Source organism: Lagenorhynchus albirostris, chromosome 1 (assembly GCF_949774975.1).
Source record: "Lagenorhynchus albirostris chromosome 1, mLagAlb1.1, whole genome shotgun sequence".
NCBI lineage: Eukaryota > Metazoa > Chordata > Mammalia > Artiodactyla > Delphinidae > Lagenorhynchus > Lagenorhynchus albirostris.
Genome location: NC_083095.1, coordinates 5006038 through 5029258, shown reverse-complemented (window position 1 = coordinate 5029258; position 23221 = coordinate 5006038). Strand labels below are relative to the sequence as shown.

At 60.1% G+C, this 23221-nt stretch overlaps 1 protein-coding gene across 5 annotated transcripts in view; it reads left to right on the top strand.

Moving 5' to 3' along the window:
• Positions 1 to 21667, top strand: part of EVL (Enah/Vasp-like) — a 163402-nt gene extending 141735 nt beyond the window's left edge. For 4 of the 5 annotated variants that reach the window (XM_060162057.1, XM_060161871.1, XM_060162148.1 and 1 more), the window contains 10 exons: positions 2669 to 2724; positions 4443 to 4672; positions 5425 to 5546; positions 9178 to 9238; positions 13392 to 13455; positions 15100 to 15166; positions 15268 to 15330; positions 19145 to 19211; positions 19636 to 19693; positions 21461 to 21667. In XM_060162057.1, coding sequence (XP_060018040.1) covers positions 2669 to 2724; positions 4443 to 4672; positions 5425 to 5546; positions 9178 to 9238; positions 13392 to 13455; positions 15100 to 15166; positions 15268 to 15330; positions 19145 to 19211; positions 19636 to 19693; positions 21461 to 21498 — 826 coding nt within the window. In that variant the 3' untranslated portion in view covers positions 21499 to 21667. The remainder of the gene's footprint in view (positions 1 to 2668; positions 2725 to 4442; positions 4673 to 5424; positions 5547 to 9177; positions 9239 to 13391; positions 13456 to 15099; positions 15167 to 15267; positions 15331 to 19144; positions 19212 to 19635; positions 19694 to 21460) is intronic. The other variant, XM_060162233.1, reaches the window with a different exon arrangement.
• Positions 21668 to 23221: the final 1554 nt, after the last annotated feature.

Here is a 23221-nt window from a genome sequence, read left to right as displayed (position 1 = left end):
TAACAATTTATTTAAAATTTTAAAAATCATCAGATTTACCATATTAGCCATTTTTAAGCGTACAGATCAGTGGTATTAAGGATGTCCACGTCATTTTGCAACCAGCATCATCACCCATCCACAGAACGTTTGCATCAAAAATGAAACTCTGTCCCCATTAAACGCTAACACCCGGGCTTCCCTGGTGGCGCAATGGTTGGGAGTCCCCCTGCCAATGCAGGGGACACGGGTTCGTGCCCCAGTCCGGGAAGATCCCACATGCCACGGAGCGGCTGGGCCCGGGAGCCATGGCCTCTGAGCCTGCGCGGCCAGAGCCTGTGCTCCGCAAAGGGAGAGGCCACAGCAGGGAGAGGCCCGCATTACCGCAAAAAAAAACCCAAAAACAAACAAACAAACAAACAAACTGAAATACTATGCCCAGTGAACATTAACTCCCCCCTCCCCACTCCCATAGCCCCTGGCAGCCAGCATCCTACTTTCCATCTTTATGAACTTGACTGCTCTGTGTACCTAATGTAAACAGAATCATACAGTAAGTGTCTTTGTGGCTGGTTAATGTCACTGAGCATTATGTCTTCAGGCTGCATCCAGGCTGTATCATGTCAGAATTTTCTAACTTTTAAAAAAAAATTTTTTTTCTTCCTTTTTAAAGTACGTAATATTCCATCGTATGTGTAGACCACATTTTTCCTATATTATTTTTCTTGCTTTGACATTTTGGCTATTGTAAATAATGCTGATATGAACACGATTGTCCAGTGGATGAAAGTGGCAGCCTTGCAGCGAGTGGCCGAGACCAGTTCCCCTGACCTCAGAGGTTCCTTTTTTTTTTTTTTGCGGTACGCGGGCCTCTCACTGCCGTGGCCTCTCCCGTTGCGGAGCACAGGCTCCGGACGCGCAGGCTCAGCGGCCATGGCTCACAGGCCCAGCCGCTCCGCGGCATGTGGGATCTTCCCGGACCTGGGCACGAACCCGCGTCCCCTGCATCGGCAGGCGGACTCTCAACCACTGCGCCACCAGGGAAGCCCAGAGGTTCCTTCTTATTAATTCCCCTGGCCTGTCTTCTAGCCCCTCAGGAGTATCACATACTGCAGTTTACAAGGGGCTTTTACACACTTTGTTCCATTTTAATCCTCACATCAGCCGTCAGGGGTTGTTACTACCCATACTATTTCTCACATGAGCCAACTGAAGCTCAGAGAACAGAAATGACTTGCCCAAAGTAAGCAAGACTTAGTAGCAGAACCAGAACTGGCCCCAGCTCAGCCCTGTGCCAGGTCCCAGGGCTGCCTCCACCCAGAGAAGGGCCTGCGTCCTAAACACACCCTGCAGTTGTGCTCTCAGAACTGGTGAAACACCACGCACTTTATCTGACGCCACCCCCCAAGTCCAGTGTTCCAGGCCACTGGCTGCAGAGGGCCATTCAGTTTTGTCTGCAGTCGACCGTGCACAGACCGAGCGACCCCGAGAGGTCAGTCTATGAACCACAGGCATCAAACTGCAGAGCAGGGATCCTACTCCCCCTGCATCCCTGGCAGTCACCACGGAGCGGGGCCCAGAAAGAGAGGAATTGCGTGGTGCCCAGCAGTGAGGTAGGGACTCTTTAGTGTCAAAAGGGTCTTTTTCATTATTTTTTAGATCTCGGGCATAATCCTCACAAGAACCCCATGAAACAGGTGTTCTTATGCTTATTTACAGAGAGGAATCTGAGGGCCAGGAAGGGGAAATGACTTGCCTGTAATCACAAACCAGTGAATCCCAGCACGGGAACCAGAAAGCTCTCTACCTCTAAATGACCTTGCAGTAAACTCCGGGTCCCACTTGACCTTCCTCCAAGGGGAAGGCAGCTGGGCAGCCCCGTGTAGCTCTTCCACACACAGCGCATACTGAGCAGCTGCTGCACGCACACCCGGCCCCAGCCCCAGACATCAGCGCGCTGTACACCAGCGGATCAGCCCCGCGCCCCATTACAGGCCTTCAGAGTTGGCTCAGCAGTTGAAGCCCTGCTGCCACCCGGGCCCACATGACTCCTCGAGCCCCTCCTCCCCCAGCATCTCAGCCCCAGGTTCTCTGGATGTGTTTGTGGGTCAGTGTGTTCACTCGTCCAGCCTTGAAGAGCAACCCAGGGCCACTCGTGCGAGGAGCTAGGAGGTTAGTCCCCGCAGAGGTACACCCCGCACTACAGCGCAGCCTCCCAAATGGCCCTCCAGATGGAGGCCAGGCCGCAGCTGGATCAGTGGAAGGAAGAGGACAGGTAGCCTTAGTGTCTGCTTCTCTCACAGCCAACAATGCCTGACAGTTGTTCCAGGAAACTGAGCCAGGTGCGGTAAGAATGGGTGCCCCTGAGGTCGAGTCTGTTGTGGCCATAGGCCCCCAAAAGCTAGGCGAGCTTGTCCAGCCTAGGGGAGAGCTTGGTCTGCCCAGGTGTCTTAAGACTCAGCGGCTGCCGGCGCTCCCCTGTGTGAGCCCTGGAGCCAGGGCCTACAACTCTGCCTCTGTGAGCGGGGCGGCAAGCCCAGCAGCCGGAGCCTAGGGTGGGATGAGGCGATCTCATTGCTGAGCCCCCGGGGGCGCCGGCGAAGCCCAGCTCTGCAGCCTGGGCTCTGACGGGGAGCCGCGCGGTCTCGCCCCAGGAGGTGAGACCCGCTCTGCTGTGTTTGCTTTTCAGACAAGTGATGGAGCAGCAGCGCCAGGAGTCTCTAGAGAGAAGAGCCTCAGCCACAGGTGAGAGCTTCCCCTGCCTGTGCCCACTGGCGCCCCTTCACCAGATAGTGCCCAGGGACACACTGGGAACGCTGTGGCCAGCTGCTGGTCGCACAGGCCTCAGAGCGTGACAGCCACGCCCGGTGAACGTGGGGAAACGAGGGAACGGAGCACGGGTGCGGGGATTAGCTCAGCTTGACCCAGCCCTGCCCACCGGCCTCTGGTCCTCCCCTGACTCATCCCCTGAGTAGAGCGTGTCTCAGGCCCTGTACTAATGGCTGAGGACACAGTGGTGGACGAGGCAGATGCACCCTCTGCCCCAGAGAGCTGACTGTCCAGTCAAGGACACAGACTAATGACCCTGGGTCACCACAGGGCACATGCAGTTACCAAGTCAGTGCAGGGGTGGAGGCACGTGGAGGGGGCCCCAGCTGCCCTGGGGGTCAGAGAAGACACCAGGGGAGGGGTGGCTTCAGTCCTGAACAGTGACTGGAACTCAGCACAGTGAAGCAGAGGGGTTTTCTGGAACAGAGTAATGTTGATTAGTAAGCATGGGACTTCATAACTTACAAAGTACTTTCACGTCCTTCGTTTCACTTAATTCTCTCGAGCCCTGTGAAGTAAGCAGGTGAATGTTTCCCTGTCTTTGATGAGGACCCCGGGCCCCAGCTGGCTGCAGAAGCCCCCGCTGGTGGGGATGCTGTCTGGTGCCGCCCCCTCTCAGCTGGGCCGCTGCACCCCTCGGGCTCCTGTCCCGCTCTGCCCCACCCCTGCGTTACTAATGCGGGTCTCACCCTGTCACCGGGCCACCCTTCTCCATCACTCCTGAACAACCTGGGTCCTTGGCACGGGCTCCCGGTGCGCAGGCCCAGTCCCCGCAGACCCACTGCCCTGCACGCTCCCTCCCGCGGCTCCTTCAGTTCCCGCAGGGCCTCCCCCCTCGCGCTCACTCACCCTTCACCAGACGTCACTCCCGCTCTCCTGTCCTGTCCCAGCGCAGTCATTGCTTCCCTGAGGAGGCCTTGCACGGCCTTCTGGTCGGGTTGGAGCGCCTCCTCACAGGCCAGGGCGGCCCACGTGCGCCTGCTTTAGGAGGCACTTGCCCCCCTGCCGCGGGGACAGTTCTGCCTTCAGCCATGTGATGGGTTTGCTGCTACCAGGCCATGAGCACCGTGAGCAGGGGGCCTGTGGCCGCTTGTCCCCAGCGCCCTGCACGGGGCCAGGCCTGCAGCAGAGGCTCGGGCGTTGGATGCTGGGTGGGGGACGGGGGACTGCCTAGCACGCAGCAGTGCTCCTGGACAGATGCCCCGGTCTGCCCTGCGACCCGCAGCCGCCTGCTGCTGTCCCCAGAGGCCAAGGGGCAGTCACAGCTGTATCTTGGGGACTAACAATTGCTGAAGCCTAGGGGGGTGCTAGGAGCTGAGGAGAAACAGAGAGGGAAAATAAGACACAATTCGTGCCACCGAAGAGCTTCTTGTCCCACTGGAAGACCACAGTTGAGCAAGAGAAAGTTAGCGTAGGTCAAGGGCTGCTAAGCAAGTATGTGACGCCGGGTCCAGCCCGGCCCCCGAATGTAGGGAGAGACTGGAACAACGCCAGGTGCATGCCGCGGGGGCTTCCTGGAAGAGGCCACCTTGAGCTGTTCCTCATCCCTCAGGGGAGTAGGCTGCCCTCTGTCCCTGCTCCCGGGGAGGCGCCCGCTGAGGGCTGGGCACTCACTGAGCGCACTGTTGTTTCAGGACCCACCCTCCCAGCGGGGCACCCCTCCATTGCAGCTGGCGCCCCCCTCTCGTGTAGCGGGCCTCCACCCCCACCCCCACCCCCTGTCCCGCCTCCACCCACAGGGGCCGCCCCCCCTCCCCCGCCCCCCCTGCCAGCCGGAGGAGCCCAGGGCACCAGCCACGACGAGGGCTCCGTGTCCGGCCTGGCCGCCGCCCTGGCTGGGGCCAAGCTGAGAAGAGTCCCGCGGGTAAGTGTCCCGGGCCCTGTCAGATGGGCGGGCGGGTGGGCAGGACGGACCAGGCTGGGGGACGGGTTTCTAACTGGCAGAGGGGCGGGCGGACCCTTTCCCGCCGGCGGGGAGCGCAGCGCCGCCCTCCCCAGCCAGACGGCACCTCCCACCTCCTCGGTCACAGTTACCCAGTTACTGAGACCACTGGGACAGGGCCGCGTGAGAGCCGTAGGTGCCTGCAGTTACGTAACCTGCTGCTAGTCCTTTACAAGCGAGGCAGGAGATCTCTGCCCTCGTAGATGAGGAAACCGAGGCGTAGGCACGAGCAACTTGTTCAGAGCACGCAGGTCATCCGTTGCGGTTTGGACTCTGGCCCTGGGTCTCCTGCATTTAAGCCCACCAGCTCCCTCAGGCTCAGCTGGCCCTCCCAGCCTTCAGCAGCGTCCTGGGAGGTGGGGCTTCTAGAAGGCCGTACGTGTGGCTGTGGGATTAGGAGCACCTGGGACACAGAACTGTGCCTCCTCCTCCCTCAAGCCACGCTGGCCTTGGCAAGGTGCTGACCGTGAGCCAGCGAACCTGGGGGTGCCTGCCAACCGTGACCCTCCAGTCCCGGTCGCTCTCTGGGCTCCAGCTGTGCCGCCAGCAGGTGGGGTTGGGGGACTAGATGGCCTCGACCTCTTCCAGCACTGCCATCACACGTGGCCCCGTCTCCCCTCGAGTGGCGTCCTGCCACGGACACCAGACCGAAGCGCGCCGTCCTCTCCCCTTAGCCAGAAGATGCGTCCGGAGGCTCCAGTCCCAGCGGGACCTCGAAGTCTGACGCCAACCGGGCGAGCAGTGGGGGTGGAGGAGGAGGCCTCATGGAAGAAATGAACAAGCTGCTGGCCAAGAGGTGAGTGCTTAGGCTTCCCCCAGACCCAGCCACTGTCAGGAGCTGCTGTTCCTCAGTGGAAGGGGAGGCCTGCCTGGCCCCAGGACCCACCGTCCCCTGGGTTCAGCCAGGCAGGGGGACTGGTCGTCGCGCTTTCCCTTCTCCAGGGCTCAGTCTGAGACACCAAGCCAGAGGAGTCCTCTGAGCTCTACGTCCTTCCTCATTTCAGTTTAGCAAGTGTTCGTTGAAACATCTGCCATGTGTCAGCCTTGTCCTGGGCAGAGAGAAATTGGAGATCATTTCAGAGATCAATTCCGAGGGAAAATAGGAGTATTCCCAGCAATGAACGTATGACGAAGGGGCCCGCCTTGTGGCGGCCCTTACGGAGGACTCGGGAGAAGGGGTGCTGAGGTGGTAGGAGCCCAGAGGACGTTACCCCTCAGGGACGGAGCAGCAGTTCCCTCCCCGTCGTGCTCAGCTCTGCGGCCTCCGCCTCCATCCTCACCGGCACATGTGCCTCCAGCTTGCCCAAGGCCATCCGCCTGCCACTATGGCTCTTCGTTGTGGCCCAGCGGAATCCCAGGCAGATGGAGAGATCAGACAGCTCCCTCTCAGAAGGGTCGCAAAAGCTTGGGTCTTACTTGTAAATGTGGTGTGGCAGCAGGAGTGCCCTGATGGGGTTTCCAGGGCCATGGCTCACCCGGGCACCAGAGGACCCAGGAGTGGGCCTCACCTGTCAGCACGCTCCTTGTTGCCCAGGAAAAGCAACGGCGGGGGCCTTGCTCCCCCGTGACCCCTCCTGCCTTCTCTCAGTCTCCAGGCTCTTCCCGCGGCCCCCATGGCGGCTGACCCCGCGCGAGCGCTTTCTGTGCTGGGTCTTCAGTAAACCCGCACGGCACTGCGAGGACACGGGGGAGACAGAGGCCCCCAGAGTGCAGGCAGCTGGTCTGGCACGTCTCGGCGGGGCCGGCCCAGGGCCCTGTGTGCCCAGCAAGGGAGGGCACGGGGAGGGGAGCAGCCAGGTGGGTCCACGTGCCGTGACCAGAGGTGAGCCAGCCACTGCGGCCGGACAGTGCAGAGCAGCTCCAGGGAGCCGGGGCGCTTCACGGAGGAGGTTCTGCGCGTCCTCTGGGCCGAAGCAGCAGAGGAGAGGTTCCGTGCACAGGAGGAGCAGAGGTGGGTGTGGTGGGTGGAGTTACATTACCTGGAGAGGCTGAGACACGCCCCCTCCCCCCCCAGCCCAGGGCCTGGAGGAGGTGGACCAGGATGCAGGCTAGAGGGGAGAGCCTCGTGTGCACGTTCGTTAGAGTCCATTCCAGAGGGGCCTCGCATAAAAATAGAAGATTCTTTAAAAAAGGAAGTGTTCACACTCTCCCCAAGTCCAACACCAGTGCGTTCCCAGTGACTGCTTGGCCTAGATGGTTTAGACCAAACGGAGAGGAAGTTTCTGAGAACAGGAAAAGGCCGGTGTGCCGGGAGCCAGTGAGACGCCGGAAGCTGGTAGCAGAGCCGGGCCCACCGAGAGCACTCACTCTGCACAACCGGCAAGGGGCGGCCACGCTGCTCTCTGAAGCCCACCCGGGCGCGCAGGATGCTGGGTGGAGCCTACAAGGAGATGCGCGCGAGGGCTGCTTTTTTTTTTTTTTTAAAGAAGATCTCTACTTCCACTTTGTACAGACAGCTAATTCTCTATCTTAATCAGCTTGCGATGCTATAAAAAAAATCAGGATGCATGGCTTATAAACAGAACTTTATTTCTCACAGTTCTAAAGAAGTACAGGACTACGGCACTGACAAATGCAGTGTCTGGTGAGAGCCCACCGCCTGGTTCATAAGTGGCCGTCTCTGCTGTGTCCTCACGTGGCGAAAGGAGCAGGGAGCTCTCTGGGGTCTCTTTTATTTATTTATTTATTTTTGGCTAGGGTCTTGTTAAAGCCCTTTTTTTTTTTTTTTTAAATGAGGATATAGTTGTTTTACAATGTTGTGTTAGTTTCTACTGTACAGCGAAGTGCAGTTCCCAGTGCCATACAGCAGGTTCTTATTAGTTATCTATTTTATACATATTAGTGTTTACATGTCAATCCCAGTCTCCCAATTCATCCCACCCCCACTTCTCCCCTTGGTGTCCATACGTTTGTCCTCTACATCTTTGTCTCTATTTCTACCTTGCAAACAGGTTCATCTGTACTATTTTTCTAGATTCCACATATGTGCGTTAAGATACGCTATTTGTTTTTCTCTTTCTGACTTACCTCACTCCGTATGACAGTCTCTAGGTCCGTCCGTGTCTCTACAAATGACCCCATTTCGTTCCTTTTTATTAGGACTTCTTTTTCTTATCTGTCAAACAGGCATAGTAACAGAGCTTAGCTGATCAAAGGTCCTTGCGGAGTCGCTGCCTCCTCAGTTGCTGAGGCCTGTCCCGGCAGTGGACCAGGCGGGGGAACCGTGTCGCTGGGAGCTGCTCGATGCCGAGCGTGTCCACAGACACTCAGCCCAGGGAATCTTCACAGGCCTGGAGGGGCCTGGTCTGCTGGGTATCCTTAGAAGATTAAACGCAGGCTCTGGGTAGGAGCAGAATGTCACGGGCGCGGTGGCAGTAGCAGGCCAGGCAGGAGCTGGTGGTGCTTGCATGCAGCGTTGGGAGTGAAGACGGGCCAGACAGCCCAGAAACAAAGTGCAGAGCCAGAAGTGAGCGGACCCACTGTCACGAGGAAGAAGTCGGGGATGAGTCCCAGGCTTCTGGGACGGGCCATAGGTGGGTGGGATGAGAAGATGAGGAAGGAGCCCCCTGTGGCCGGTCCCTAGACAGGGACAGCCAGCCGGTGGCCCTCACCCCCACCAGGCCAGCTTCCCTCCTGACAGCCAGCTACCTCGTGAGCTCCGAGAGCTTTGTTTGTGTCCTGGCGGCTTCACCGAGTTGAGAGCCCCCGGGGCCGGATCTTTGGAGAGTAGGAAGGGGTATGTGTGTAGGTTTGGGAATTAGCCAGAGGTAGGCCACCACTGAGGCCGGAAAAGAGCAGCGAGTTCTCAGTGTCTGAGAAGGGGGCTCATCCCTGCGGGGAGGTGCGCGCCGTGACTAGAGGGCGTCTCTTGGGTTCTTTCCTTCCTGAGCACGTGCCGCTCTTCGTGGTGTCCAGGTCGGGGAGGACATGGCTGCTGAGCTCTGAGGGAGGAGGAGCTTTAGGGCGATAGGGAAAGACTTCCTCCTCCGTCCCGCGGGCGGCCTGCAGCCGGGATGCCCCCAGGCTGACCTGTGGCGGGGGCAGCTCTCCTTCCCCTCGTGGCCAGGCCTTGAGCGTCCTGGGAGGACAGCGGCCACCCGGCCGAGCCCAGGTCCCCCGGGACCTGGACAGGGTGCGGACCAACCTCCTCGGCCTTCAGGTGCTGTAGACAGAGATGGGGTGCCCCCCACCCCACCACCCAGACCAGTTTTGTGTCCAGGGTCCTGGGGCCAGCACAGAAGGCCTGGACATTTACCCGGGCATCGCCACGGGCCAGATGGGTGCCTGGACAAGTGATCTCCTTCACACGAAACGGGTCACACCCCAGCAAGGAGTCTCTGAGGACCAAGCTGTGTCCGCACAGAGGCGACGTCTGCTCTGTGTGGAAACCTTTAGGGCTGATTGTATCTTCTCCCTCCTTGTGTTAGGAGAAAAGCAGCCTCCCAGACAGACAAGCCGGCTGATAAAAAGGAAGACGAAAGCCAAACGGTAAGCACACCCCACAGCCAGCCCACCCCGGCTTCCCCAGAGGTGTGAATGGACCGGGCCTGCGGGGCACCGTGTTGGGACATACACGCGGTAGATACTTCGCTGGGTGATTTGTAGGAGGGCGGGGGGACAGGGGTGACAAGAGGGACAGGAGGGGGTAGTGCAGGGGGACAGGGCCTGTGGGCGCTCAGGTCCGTCCCCGCTGCACCGGGTGGCAGGCCTGTGCTCACTGAGCATCTAACAGACACTGCTCTGCTTTGGAGCTCGCAGCCTCGCAGGGAAGGTAGGTAAGAGGCAGAGAAGCAGGACCCGCCTGGGAGCGCCTTGAGGGAACGGCCTGGAGGCTGGGGAGCTCAGAGGGGCAGCAGACAGATCTCAAGGGACTCGGGGGGTTGGAGAGTACAGTCGCAGTAGGCAGTGTCTGCTTGAAGACCAGGGCAGTTATTATTTTCAAATTATTCCTGTTCTTGAAAGGCTTCACTTGAGTCCGTCGATTCCAGCAGGAGCCGCAGGTGAGCTGGGCAGAGGAACCCAGCGCTCTGGCTCTTGTCCTGAGGGGGTCCTGGAGCCTAGTTTATCCACACAGGTTCCAGGCTCCCGCCGTCACTAGGGTGGCTAACACTCTTTCCCTCTGTGTTAAGCTTTCCCTGTAAAAATAGACTCCTACTGAAACGGCTAAGTTTAGACCTTAACTACAGATGGCATACAGGTTGCAAACGGTGGCAGGAGACAGAAGAAATATTACAACCACCAGGCGCCAGGGTACCGTGCCACCCCCGTCAGCAGGGCGAGGTTTACCGGGTGTGACCCCCGGGCTCCAGCCTTGCCAGCGGCCCTCCCTTCCCCTGGTCCCCCCCGCCTGGCACATGCGGTCCCCTCGGCCCCAGCAGCTAACTCCTCCTCGGCTGCACTTCTCTGTGTAAACAGTACTCCCTGAGAAACAGGCTCCCGACCTCCAGGCTAGTAAGGCTCTCTACTACGTGGACCCCGGGCCCCTCTCCCCACCATGCTTCTCCCTGCCCTTAGCACACACATCTCTGCTTGTTCAGACTCGCTCGTTCCTGCTGAATCGTGAGCCCTGTGAGGACCAGGCGTGCATATTCCACTGTTCCCATGCCTTGCACAGAGTATGGAGTTCATCCAGCTAACTCCCCACTAATTTCTCAAACTGCAGAGGCCTGTCTGGCGAGGAGCCCAGGAATAATTACAGGTCTCCAAAGGCGCCAGCCAGTTCCCGCCATCACAGCTCCAGGCCCGGTACCCAACCTCCCTCCTCCCTGGTCTCCAGGAAGAGTGTGTTTCAAATCCCATGGACCCAGGAGAAATCTTTGACCCCAAGGGTAGAGTTTTCTTCCTCTGACTCCCCTTTTTCTTTTCTTTCCTTTCCTTTTTTAAGAAGCCTCCTGGTCACTGGGAGTTCTGTTTGCCTTGGTCCCCCACAGTCAGGAGGCCCTGCCCGCCCGGGAGCAGCCTCTTCCAGGGCAGGGCTAGGGCAGTTCCACACACCAGAGCAGGTGCCGCGTGGACGGAGACACTGGAGACTGGCTTTTCTTCTTTCTTTTTTCTCTTTTCTTTTTTGTTTTTTGGCCACGCTGTGCAGTTGGCGGGGTCTGCGTTCCCCGCCCAGGGATTGAACCCGGGCCCTCAGCAGTGAGAGCACCGAGTCCGAACCACGGGACCTCCAGGAATTCCCTGGCTTTTCTTTTTGATACTTTTCAGTGTTTTCCAGATCCTCTTCATTGAACATGTACTAGGTTTATAATTAATGAGAAACAAATAAGCATTAAAGAAGGAAAACACCCCAAATGTGGAGTCAGATGTGGCTCAGGCGGGCGCTCTGCCGCTTGCTGGCCACAGGCCAGTTATGTCACTGCTCTAAGGATGCGTTCCATGGCATGAAAACACGGCCCCCAGGCGCTGGGCCGGCAGCCTTGGGGCAGGGGTGTGGGCGCAGCTGAGCCCCGTGCGCTGGGAGCGAGGATTCTTGTTAACTGTTTTTGAAATAATAATAGGATGACACAAAACAACTTACTGATTTTTTTCATTTACTCTAACTTCACCCATAATGGCTTTCATTCTTGCCTGTTTCCTCTGGGCCCTGGTCCCCACGCATACGTGTGGATTTATATAGTTTCATTTATTCCACTCTCTCTTTAAACCAGAGCGCTCAGGAGACTTGGCCTGAGACCCACGCCTAGCACATTCTTTTGCCCCTGGACCAGCAACTCCCGGGTTCATTCAGTCACCACGCAGATACAGGGTGGGGGGTTCCTGATAGGTCTGATAGGTGCCAGGTCTGCTCTCAGCGCGGGGACCAGGCGTGAGCAGTCGTGGTTCTGGCTCTCACAGGCTCGCATTAGGTGGACCGGGCGTGGTGGGTCCTGATTGGAGCGCGGAGCCTGGAGTCCTGGCCCTGGAGGTGGCCGTGAGCGTCCGAGAGCCCTCACCCCAAGGCTCGGATGGACCAGATGGGAAGCAGAGTTGACGTGGGCAGTGGCAGAAGGCGATTCTTGGCTTTGGTCACCATTATGCTAGTTCTGTCTCGTCAGGTCGGCTGGCTGTCTCTGGTCAAAAGCTCCGGGTAGGGCGTCCCTGGTGGCGCAGCTGTTGAGAGTCTGCCTGCCGAGGCAGGGGACACGGGTTCGTGCCCCGGTCCGGGACGATCCCACATGCCGCGGAGCAGCTGGGCCCGTGAGCCATGGCCGCTGAGCCTGTGCGTCCGGAGCCTGTGCTCCACAACGGGAGAGGCCACAACAGTGAGAGACCCGCGTACCGGTAAAAAAAAAAAAAAAAAAAGCTCCAGGTAGCAGCTGTATGTGTTTTGCTTGAGAAAAATGGAGGAATTATGATTACTTAATAAATGCCGTTTTCCTAAGAGTGTAGAATCTTTCCAAAATATGTGCGATAATAAACGTCAGCTTGTGTTACTGCTGCATTACTCACCTCCGTTACAAGTGTCGCCACAGACTTATTCCACGGGCAGAGCAGACACGCACGGGCCGCCTTCGTGGGGCCCCGCTGGGAGCCAGGCACGGGGGTCCTGGGTAGATGGGACCATGGCCTCTGTGCTCAAGGGAGGACACAATAAACTGACTGCTGACAAAGAAAAGTGCTGAGGACAGAGACGGAGCACCAGGGCCCTGAGCCCTGCGAGAGCTCCCAGGACAGGCGGCATCTGCCCCGAGCTCTGAGAGGAGCGGGCGTGCAGGACAGAGACGCGCAGCGGCCGTGTCTGGGGGATGGTGGGGCGCACGGGCGAGTGGCCGGAGGCTCGGGGCTCCGCCTGGCCCACTGGTCAGCAACATTGATGAACCCGTAGCCTGGTTGGGCTAAAGATAACCTTCAGAGCATTCTGAATTCTTTCTTTCTTTTTTTCTTTTTTTTTTTAATTTTTGGCCGCGTTGGGCCTTTTTTGCTGCACGCGGGCTTTCTTCTCTAGTTGTGGGAGCAGGGGCTACTCTTCATTGCGGTGCACAGGCTTCTCACTGCGGTGGCTTCTCTTGTGGCACACGGGCTCTAGAGCTCAGGCTCAGTAGTTGTGGCTCACGGGCTCTAGAGTGCAGCCTCAGTAGTTGTGGTGCACGGGCTTAGTTGTTCCGCGGCATGTGGGATCTTCCTGGACCAGGGCTCGAACCCGTGTGCCCTGCATGGGCAGGCGGATTCTTAACCACTGCGCCACCAGGGAAGCCCCTACATTCTAAATTCTTAGCGCTTCCTCCTCTCCTGTGAAAGAGAAGTGAAGCGCCGGGGTCTCTAGGACTCAGGCCGTGTCCGTGCCCAGCCTTGACCAGCAGGGCTGACTGGAAGCGGGCTCCTCCCAGGGCTGCGGAAGGGTCCCGGTGGACAAGGGGCGGCAGCGCCTCGTGAGGGACAGTGAGTCTGTGGGCAGTGCCGGGCCCGGGGTCCAGGCCACGTCCACTGTGGCCCCTGCAGCCTTCTCCTCCCTGCCTTCCGTGGGGCGGACCACCTCCCCACCGCGACCTGGGGTTTTCATTGGTGAATCGTATTTGTTGTTTCACTGATTATAAAAATAATATATGTTCGTTGGCTGGTTTGGAAAACTGAGGTTTTCTAGATGACTTGGCCCAAAGGTCCCCCACCCAGCCGGCCTTCCTAAGCAGGCCGACAGCAGAGCCTTTCTCTTCCGTTTCAGGAAGAGCCGAGCACCTCTCCATCTCCGGGGACCCGAGCAGCCAGCCAGCCCCCCAACTCCTCAGGTAAGGCGCACCGCCCTGCCGGCGCCAGCACGGGGTCTTAGCACAGGAGGGGCTCTTACAGGAAGGCGATCTGATCCCCCTGCCTCACTTTACGGTGAGCAGAGAGGCTGCGCTGGTGGGGGGCTCCCCGCCATCTTCGCGGCCTCCACGCCGAGCCTGAGCAGGGGCACCCTGGAGAAAAGACCGCCCAGTCTAAGCCTCGCGTCTCCCAGCCGGCCTGCCAGCACCTACCGAGTGGTGTGGGAGACCGTGCCCTGGGGCTCAGGTTCCCAGCCTTGGGCCCGTGCTCCGAAGAGGGGCACGTAAATGTCACGTTCCTGCGCCCTGCAAAACGCCAGCTGTGACCCATGTTACAGTGATTAGCAGTGAGTCTCGCTCACTGAGAAGTCAACCAGACAAGGCGGTCCTGAACCCCGCGCAGAAATCCCCCAGTCTGAGCTCTGGAGCGGGGGTTGCGATTAGAAGAGTGCCTTGAGGCTCTACGGTGGGAAGCAGCCACCGCAGTCAGTCACTCGTCCAGCGTTTCAGTGTCTGCTCTGAGCCAGGCCTGTGCTCCTGAGCACATGGTGCGGTGCGGGCTTGGGAGAGGCGGAGGGGAAGTAGCGCCCCCGCCCCAGCCAGCGGAGGGAAGCTCTTGCCAGGGGCTGGCTGCTCGCTGGGGCACGGCTCTGCCCCGCACGGGCCTAGCGTCCTGACTCTGTTGGTGCGTCTGCCTCCCTTGCGAGGCTGCGGTCTGTGCCCTCTCCTTCTCAGGCAGTGCCACCACAGTTCTTGGTGAGTGACTGCATGAACAGCTCACGTCCCGGTGGATGGGTTGTTCCCAGTCTAGGGGGTTGAGGCTCAGTGTGTTTAAATGGCTTCCTCCAGGCTGCATGCCTGGACCCTGGACGTGGTCCCAGCTCTCGTACCTGCCCTGCAGGCCCAGCGTGGGCCCGTCGGCCTGCACAGTCTCCAGGCTCAGCTCAGAGTGGTTGGCCCCCTGCTGCCCCAGGGGGTTTTCCTTCTGCCTCTCTGCTCATCCTGCAAAGTCAGTGAATTCTGTCCAGCTCAACAAATCTCTTGAAGTAAAGTGAGATGTAGTTTAACACCAGTTAAAAAAGAAAAAGGAAAGACAAATCAACTTTGAAGCCCAGGCTGGGAAAGAGCCAGCTGCAGTGTCGGGGGAGAAAGCAAGGAGTCAGGGGACAGGGGATGCACATGGGTCGTGGGCCTGGCCCCTGAAGGCGAACGTGGACCCCGGGCTGCCTGGAGAGTGTCCTGGTGGGGGGCCTCCTGTGCCCTGCTCGGCCCACTGCTGGAGTCCCAGGTCGCCTCTGGAAGTCGTAGTTAAGAGGTTCCCTGACCAGCTGGCTCACGTTCCAAGGACAGACCCAGTCATGGCGAGAGGGCTCAAAGCCAGGCCACAAGGTCAACCGAGTCGAGGGAACAGAGGCTCATGTCCTGAGGGGGGGGAGACACCGGGTGACAGCAGGGCCATCTACACCCTGCCAGGGCCGCCTGGGCCAGAGGGGACTGGAATAAGGAGCCGGGTCTCAGCTGTGACGGGGGAGCACGGGTGGGCCTCCTGCCCGGGACGCTGTGGGATGGGGGCCACTGAGCGCCCTCCCAGCTCTGAGGCGCTTCATCCATGACGTGAACCGACAGAGGCCGGCCGGAAGCCCTGGGAGCGGAGCAGCTCGGCGGAGAAGCCCGTGTCCTCCTTGCTGTCCAGGTGAGCTGCCCCGGGAAGGCTGGCCCTGCGCCCGGGTCGGTGGGCCCAGGCGGGCGACGGCGCCAACTCACCTCTCTGTTCCATTCCGTTCCACCGCGCAGAACCCCGTCTGTGGCCAAGAGCCCCGAAGCTAAGAGCCCCCTTCAGTCGCAGCCTCACTCTAGGTACCGAACAGCCCCGCCTCTGGGGCCTCCTTTGTCCCCTGCCCATGACTAACACCCCGGATCCCACCTGTGTCCTATCATCTAACAGTCGGCCCTGGGAAAGGGTGGTCTGCGCTTCGTCGGGGACAGGGCGGGCCAGCTGCTTCCTGTCTTCTCCTAGACAGAGGGCCCGAGGCCAGGGGAGGGGAGTGACTGTCCAGAGAGGCAGCGAGGTGGAGCCGGGATCAAATCCCAGCTCTGGCCTCGCTAATTGTGACACCGGGCAAGCCAGGGGACCTCTCCGAGCCTCCACTGCTCCCCCACGCCACGAGGAGGTCTCTTCATCCCTCACGCACAGGGTGACCATGTGTGGACAACAGCTGGACACAGGATATCTTCAGCAGCCCTGGCTGCATCCCGCAGCTCAAAATCCCGGGGGCTGGCCCAGCACCCCACCTCCTCTCCTTCCTCTGCCTTTTCCCCGGAGATACGCTGACCATATTTCCCAAACCAAAAGCTCATGTGATAACAGGATGGGTTGTTTGAAACTGAGGTCGCCCAAAAAATCGAGAGACAGTCACACAGTAGCTATGGGCCAAGTGTGGCCTGAATTTTGCAGGCTTCTAGAATCCGTACTAGGAAGTGTCTTCAGTGCCCATCACAAATTGGAGGGGAACAGCCCAAATCCCAGAGCAGGTGGAGTTTGAGCCTGGTCTTGCCAAATCAAACAAGGTGACCAGAGAGAGCTCCAGCCGGCCCAGCAGGAGTGGCGATGACAGACGCGGGTGAACGGGGATGAGGGGTCTCGGCGGCGGCCAGGACTTGTGGAGGGCCTTTGTCAGCCAGGCCCTGAGCTGGGCCCTGCAGGTCCCTGCCTGCGAGGAGCTCATTTTCCTGTTGGAAAGGCCCGTAAATAAGACAACTGTGAGTTCTGAGAGGTGCTCTGGGGAAGACGTAGAGGGCCGCGTGGTGGACGGGGCTGGGGACGGGGGTGCTTTAGCGAGTGGGCCTCTCAGAGGTGGCATTCGAGTTGACCCGGGTGAGAGGGAGCCTGCCCCGTGGAGACTGTGGGCACGGCCCTCCAGGCCGAACGAGTGTAAGTGCTAAGGCCCTGAGCCTGCCACCAGCCTGGCAAGTTCAAAGAACAGAAAGCAGGCCCTTGTGGCTGGCAGGTGATCGGACGTGGGGAGGGCAGAGGGAGGCACGTTTAGAGGGGCAGGAAGGAGCCGCACGGTGAGAAGTGTGGATTTTATTCTGTGTGCGGGCCCCAGTCTCCGAGCTCTGAGCAAAGGGCGCCGCGATGGAGTTGCTCTCTGGGCAGCTCGCTCTGGCTGTGAAGCGAGAGGTGGACCGGAGCCGGGCGGGAGCCAGAGCAGCCGGGGAGGCGAGGCGGCCGGGGCTGACCTGCAGCTCCCAGCAGAGCTAGCTGCTTCCTGGTTGCGGAGTAAGGATGGGCGGCCAAGTTCTGAGTGGCCAGGCGTCCCTCACAGGGCAGGAGCGTCGTCTAGGGCATTCCTACACGTAAGAGGGCTCTCCGGCTCCAGACTCACAGATGGGGCAGGTGCCGCAGGGCTCACAAAAGCTGTCGGGGTCACCATCGGGGGCACTTTCCAGGTCTGCAGATGGGGGGACCGAGGCCCAGAGAGGTGCAGCGGTTTGTCCAGGTGACTGGAAAATTGCTCTTGGAACAGGGACTTGAAACTACAGGATGGGTGTGACGGATCCAGGGATCTCAGGCCGGACCTCTTTCCACATCAAGACCCAAAGTTACTTACAAACTCAGTCAGGACCACATTTATTGAGTCTCTTTATTGAGTTCATCCAGGAGGGGGTGCAGGAGCACTTTTTCTTTTCTTTTTTAACCCGGCTTTGTGCACTGGACACTAAAATTTTATTTGCAATAGCATTCAGTGGTTTTTTTTAATCCAGTTTTATTGAGATATAATTGACATCTAGTGTTGTGTAAGTTCAAGATGTACCACACTGTGATTTGATATACGTGTGCATTGTAAAATGGTTACCACAGTCAGGTAAGTTAACTCGTCCATAGCCTCACACAGTTACCTTTTTTTGTACGTGTGTGGTGAGAACTTTCAGATCTATTTTCTTCGCTCCTTTCAAGCATACGATACAGTATCGTTAACCATAGTTACCGTGCTGTACGTTACACCCCCAAGAGGGAACCCATCTTATTAGCGGAAGCGTGTGCCCGTGGACCACCTCCACCAGTTGCCGCCACCCGCCAGCCCCTGGCAGCCACGAGTCTGCGCTCTGTTTCTGAGTTTGGCTTTCCTAGATTTTACATATAAGTGAGATCATGCGGCATTTGTTTTTCTCTGGCTTAGTTCACTTAGCATAATGTCCATGTTGTCACAAATGGCAGGGGTTTCCTTCTTTCTTGTGGCAGAATACTCCATTATGTAACCGTGTGATGTACATATGTACACGTGTGTGTACATACACATACACGCACACAGATACAGACATGACATCTTCTGTCTCCATTCATCTGTCAGCGGACCCTTGGGTTGTTCCCATGTCATGGCAGTTGTGAATAACGCTGCAGTGAACATGGGGGTGCAGCTGTCTCCTGGGACAGTGATTTCATTCCCTTCGGCTGTGTACCCAGAGGTGGGATTGCTGGCTCGTGTGGTCATTACGTTCTTAATCCTTTGAGGCCCCTCCACACTGTTCTCCATCGCGGCGGCACCAGCACTTTAGTTTTCATGCTTGTTCTCCTTCACTGTGGAGAACACCAGCCCTCGATTTCCCCAGATGGACCTAGTCTGTACAGTGACCCCTGGTAGCCATGCCAGTCCGCCAGGTCAGTGTCTGTCCGCCAGCTGTCACATCCACGATCCCTGCAGCTGGCTCTAGCCACATCATTTCCCTGAACCTGCCTTTCTCTCCACGTGGGGACAGAAAGTGGATCCAGAAAGTGTACCCTCAGCACCATGGTCCTGCTTTGAAAGGCCAGGTGGTTAGATGAGCGTTTGCCAAGATTTCCTTCCTTCCTCCCTTCCTCCGTCCTTCCGTCCTTCCATCTTTCCCTCCCCTCCTCTCTTCCACTGGTGGGATCTTAGTTCCCCGACCAGGGAGTGAACCTGGGCCCCGGCTCTGAAAGCAGCAAGTCCTAACCACTGGACCACCAGGCAATTCCCTGCCAAGATTTTCCAGGGAGGATTCATGTGCAAGAGACATGAAGTTTCAAACCAGCTAACCTTAGTTCGGAAGCATCAGGACAGTCCCCAAAACTGAAACCTTTGCCTGAGACGAGCAAAACCACATCCAAGGACGTTTCCTGAAGTAATTACACACCAGAGCCGGTTACCAACACCAGGGACATGTGTTTGTGTCGGAAGTGGGTGCCTTTAGGATGAGTGTTTAAGGTTTTTGCAATTTTGTCTCGTATTTAATGCCATCGTTACTGGTTTCCCGCAAGCCTCCGTCTAGCCAGGAACGCAGACCCTCACACTGAGGGCCAGCTTATCAGGGTCCCTTTCCAGGGGAGGCAGCATGTGACGCTGTCCGCTTACGTGGCTGCTTCTGTGTGAGAGCTGTCCAGGCAGAAGACCCCAAGTCCTGACTCTTGGGTTGGGAAATATGGTCACAGTATCCATGAGCCCCTCTCGAGGTGGAGACAGGGCATTGGAGTCCTTTTCAGGTAGCTAAGGAGCGGCCGGAGGTAGAAGCAGAAAGCGTGTGACGGACGATGGGAGAGGGCAGGGCTGGGCCCGCAGCCGGGAGGCGCCGGGGCACCGCTCAGTCTCCCAGCACGGGGGCGCCTGCCGGGCCCCAACGCCCACCTGACCGCACCCTGCCGCCCTCTCCCCAGGATGAAGCCGGCGGGAAGTGTAAACGACGTGGCCCTGGATGCCTTAGATTTAGACCGGATGAAACAGGTGAGTGTGTCCTTCCCGGAGAGGCTGTGAAGGAGCCAGAGGCTGGGGACTTGTCGGGGCCGCGTGAGCAGGCAGGCCCGCCCTCTTGCCCAAGAGGGCCACGTGCGGCTGCCAGCAGTCGGGAGCCGGCAGTGGGGGAGGGGACACGCGCAGCGTCGGTCCCCCTGCCCCTGTCCTTACCAGGAAAAGGCTCCCGGCCCGCCTCTGGGGCTTCCCCTTCCGGGCACCCCGGCTCCTCCTGAGTATTTCTCAGGCATGGGAGGGTGTCTCACGTCCCACTCACACACCGGTCCCCAGCTTGGGGAGGGAGCCGAGAACACGGGTGACATGGGCAGGGGTGAGGGTTGTGGCGCTGCCCCTGCCCCTCGGTCAAGGCCACTTCTCTGCTGTCTGTCCCTTCACTCCGAGGCTCTGCTCCCACCAGGAGATCCTCGAGGAGGTGGTCCGCGAGCTCCACAAAGTGAAGGAGGAGATCATCGACGGTGAGTAGAGGGCCCCCACCCCCGGCATCGCCCTGAGCCGGGGTGCACCCAGCGTCCTTGAAGACGGAGGCCTGCCTGCACCCAGGGCGGCCAAGCAGGGGTCCAGGATGGTCGAGCCAGGGAGGCCGTCCTGGGCCAGGAGGCCTGGGCCTTGTACCAGCATGGGGGCGGGGGTCAGTCTTCCTCCCAGCGGCCAGCACCACCCTCCCGCGTCTCTGAGCAAACTGAGGCTCAGATTAAGCGCCTCGTCTAAGGCCGGGGACGCCCTGCTGCTCTGCCGCCTCAGTCTGTCTTCCCAGGATTAGCCTGTGTCGAGGAGGAAGATCCGAGCGTGCATTCCCAGGCCCAGAGCGGCCCTGAGTTGTCTGCTGCTTAGCTCAGCACCTGTGGACGTAGATTACTTCTTTGTACTCTGCCACTTCTGATCACGGGGTTTGGGGTTATAAGGGCAACCGCTGCCTTCCCAGAGGTTTAGGGGTGCAGGAAGCCACAGAATTACCTATGGGCCTGGCCTAGTTCACAGCCTGCTCGGCCTGGCCGGAGGGCGCGGGCACGTGGCCCCAGCCGCAGGGCCTCGTCGCGGTGAGTCACATCCGTCCTTCCGGGCCCCACCGGAGCCTTTGATGCCGCTGGCTCAGATCTGGAGCCAGAGGAAAAGGAAAGGTTCGGGCCGGGCTGGCTCCGCCCGACAGAGCAGTGAGGCACAGCCTGGTGCCCACACCCCTCCCCATCCCACCTGCTGGGTGCTGGTGGCGGAGGGCCGCCGGACATGGGAGAGAGGAGAGGCGGCTGGGAGCCTGCGTGGGTGCTAGCAGAGCCGGACCCCTGCCCAGGGCTGGGTGACGGCCACACCCCGTCCTTGACCCAGAGAGCACTCAGTTCCTGTTTGCCCAGTCCCCCCACAGGCCTGGGGTGGGCAGATAAGGAGTTAATGAATGAAGAGAGAAAGCAGAGCCAGAGAGGAGACAGAGGCCAACTGTTAACCCTGCTCTGATGCTGGGCGCTCCCACCTCAGGAGGGCTGCTTGTGGGGCCCCAGGGCCAGGGCTGGTGTGGGGCCCGAAGCAGGGCTGCCAGCCAGCCAGCGAGCAGAGGGCACAGGCCTCGACGGAGGGAGCCAGTGGGTGTGGGGGGCCCCCGTCTCTGCACCTGCCACAGCGCGGCCATGGTGGACGCAGCCTCTGGGGCGGGCGGCTGAGAGGCTGGGGGAGATGTGGGCCATGGGGGTCTCCTGGAACCCTCCCCTCGTTCCCCTGCTGCTGGAGCCGGGCCCGGCCCTTAGCTCTCTCTCCTGGCCTTCGGCTGCAGGCCCCCTGGGGTCTGTCCGGGCAGAGGCTCACATCTGGGGGAGGACTCTGGGGAGAGGAGCAGGGAGAAGCCCCGGCCCCCTCCGGATGGGGCGAGCCCAGGCCCGGGAGGCAGGGCGTGGGAGCCCTCCGCCCTGCTCAAGGTCACCGACCTGATGCTGCCCCTGGGGGCGGGGTGGGGGGCTTGCCGGTCCTCCGACCAGAGCTGGGCTGCCTGCCTGCCCCTTACCAGTCCGTCCTCTGACGGGGAAGGGGCAGTGCCATCCTTGAGGGGCTGCCAGCTCACGAGAAGCGGCAGATGAGACCCACAGAGGGCTTTGCTGTCACCCCGGAGTCGGCCGGAGCCCGCTGCGCTGCCTGCCCTCTGGCCTGGGGGGAGACAGAGCGGGGCAGACCCCAGGCAGGACCTGAGCAGGCCGGGGGGCGGCGCCTGAGCCTCCTGTCCTGCCCTGTCCCCTCAGCCATCAGGCAGGAGCTGAGTGGGATCAGCACATCGTAGGTCGCTCGGCCCCCGACGCCGCCTGAGACCCGGTCCAGCCGAAGGCGGGGACAGCAAGGAGCCCAGCGCCCCGGGCCTCCAGCACACACGAGCACGCACTGAAGCTAGGATGTGCTTCGTTTAAAAGTCTTAACCTGTGATAAAATATTAAAATGAGGAAAAAAGTTCAGCTCCTGGATTTTTTTAGATTCAACCTGACACAGCACACCAGGCCTATCGCCTTTTTTTGTATTTTATATTTGCCTATTTAAGTGTACATTCCTTTCGGTTTATAGAGAAGACACCCCGAGTCAGTCACGCGCCTCGCTAGGTGGTTTCAAGTTTTCTCCTAGGTGCCACCGGGAGCAGCGGCCGCTTCCACGCGGCTCCTTCCCAGCGTCCTGGTGGTTGGGGTCCATCCACGCGCCAGGCGGTCTGTGTGCACGTGGTAATAAACGCTTACCGTCCACACCCCGGCTCCGACTCGCTCGCTGTTGGCGGCTCCCGGCCGGGGAGGCCTCTTTTGGGGGAAGGGCCCACGGCAGTGGCGGCCGTGGGTGCGAGGCTGGGCTGACTCAGATGCAAGGGGGGACGGGCCGCTGAGCCGCGCAGCTCAGGCACTGCCGGCGGGGGGCCCAGGAGCCGCCCCCCAGGGCCTCCTCCAGGGAGACGGGCTCTGAGTGGCGCCTGGAACATCAGCAGGGCCGGGAGGAGGCACCAGCCCTTCCCGCCGCGCAGAGGGGCGCCCCGTGACTCGGGCCCAGCAAGGCGGGCAGGGAAGGCCTCCGCCCTGCCCCACAAGTCTCCTGCAGCCCCCAGGGAGGAGCACAGGTCCCCGCCTCCGTGGCAGGAGTGAGGCCCCAGCCAGTGGGAAGGCTTTGGCGTCCTTTGACTATCACGCAGGCACCACGGCACAGTGTGCCCAGGCGCTGGCCCAGCCGTCCCCTGGGGCCACGGGAGGCGGGCCCCCAGTCTGGCTCGTGACAGTGGGGCTGTTTTCTGGCCAGGCTCTGGACACACCGTCTCACCGAGTGCTCCCAGCGACCCTGGGACACAGGAATAGGGCTGTTCTGCCGGCTGGGAGGTGAGCGGCTTAACCCACACACAGCTCCATGAGCCGCTCTCCCGGGCTCCTCCTGCCTCCCGCCGTCCAGGAACCCTGTCGCCTCGGGGCCTCGGGGAGAGTCCTGGCAGGTGGCGACGGGGTGCTCCCCCTTCCCGGGCAGCTGCCTCCCGAGAGCGCTGTGCCAGACCCCTGCCCTGGGCCCACCTTCGGCTCTGGGTGAGGCCCAGCCGTGACCGTCCCGTCGGCAGATAAGCTCGCTGGCGGACACGGAGCGCTCGCGAGGCTCAGCTGGGCTCTCTGGGGCTCCCCTGGGCCCAGGCCAGCGTGTGTGCACAAGGAGGGGCCGCCTGCCCAGGCTCAGAGCCGCATTGCCCTCCCACAGCCAGTCCGAGGGCCTCTTCCCCGGGCCACCTCAGTGGTCAGAACACCCGTGGACAGGGGTGCCTGGCGCACGCGAGGCCACGCCCAGCCCTGAGCAGGAAGCCCTTGCGTAGCAGCTGCCCTGTCTCAGGCACCTGAGACCTTCCTCCCCGCCCAGCTGGGCCTTCCTCCCAGCCCTCTCTCTCCCGGGCCAGCTAAGGCAGCCCCGCCATGCCCGCCCCTGGGCCATGGTCCTCGGCCTCCCCAGCCTCATGGCTCCAAAGGGAGACCATCTTGGCCCGGCCGCTTCCTCTGGCA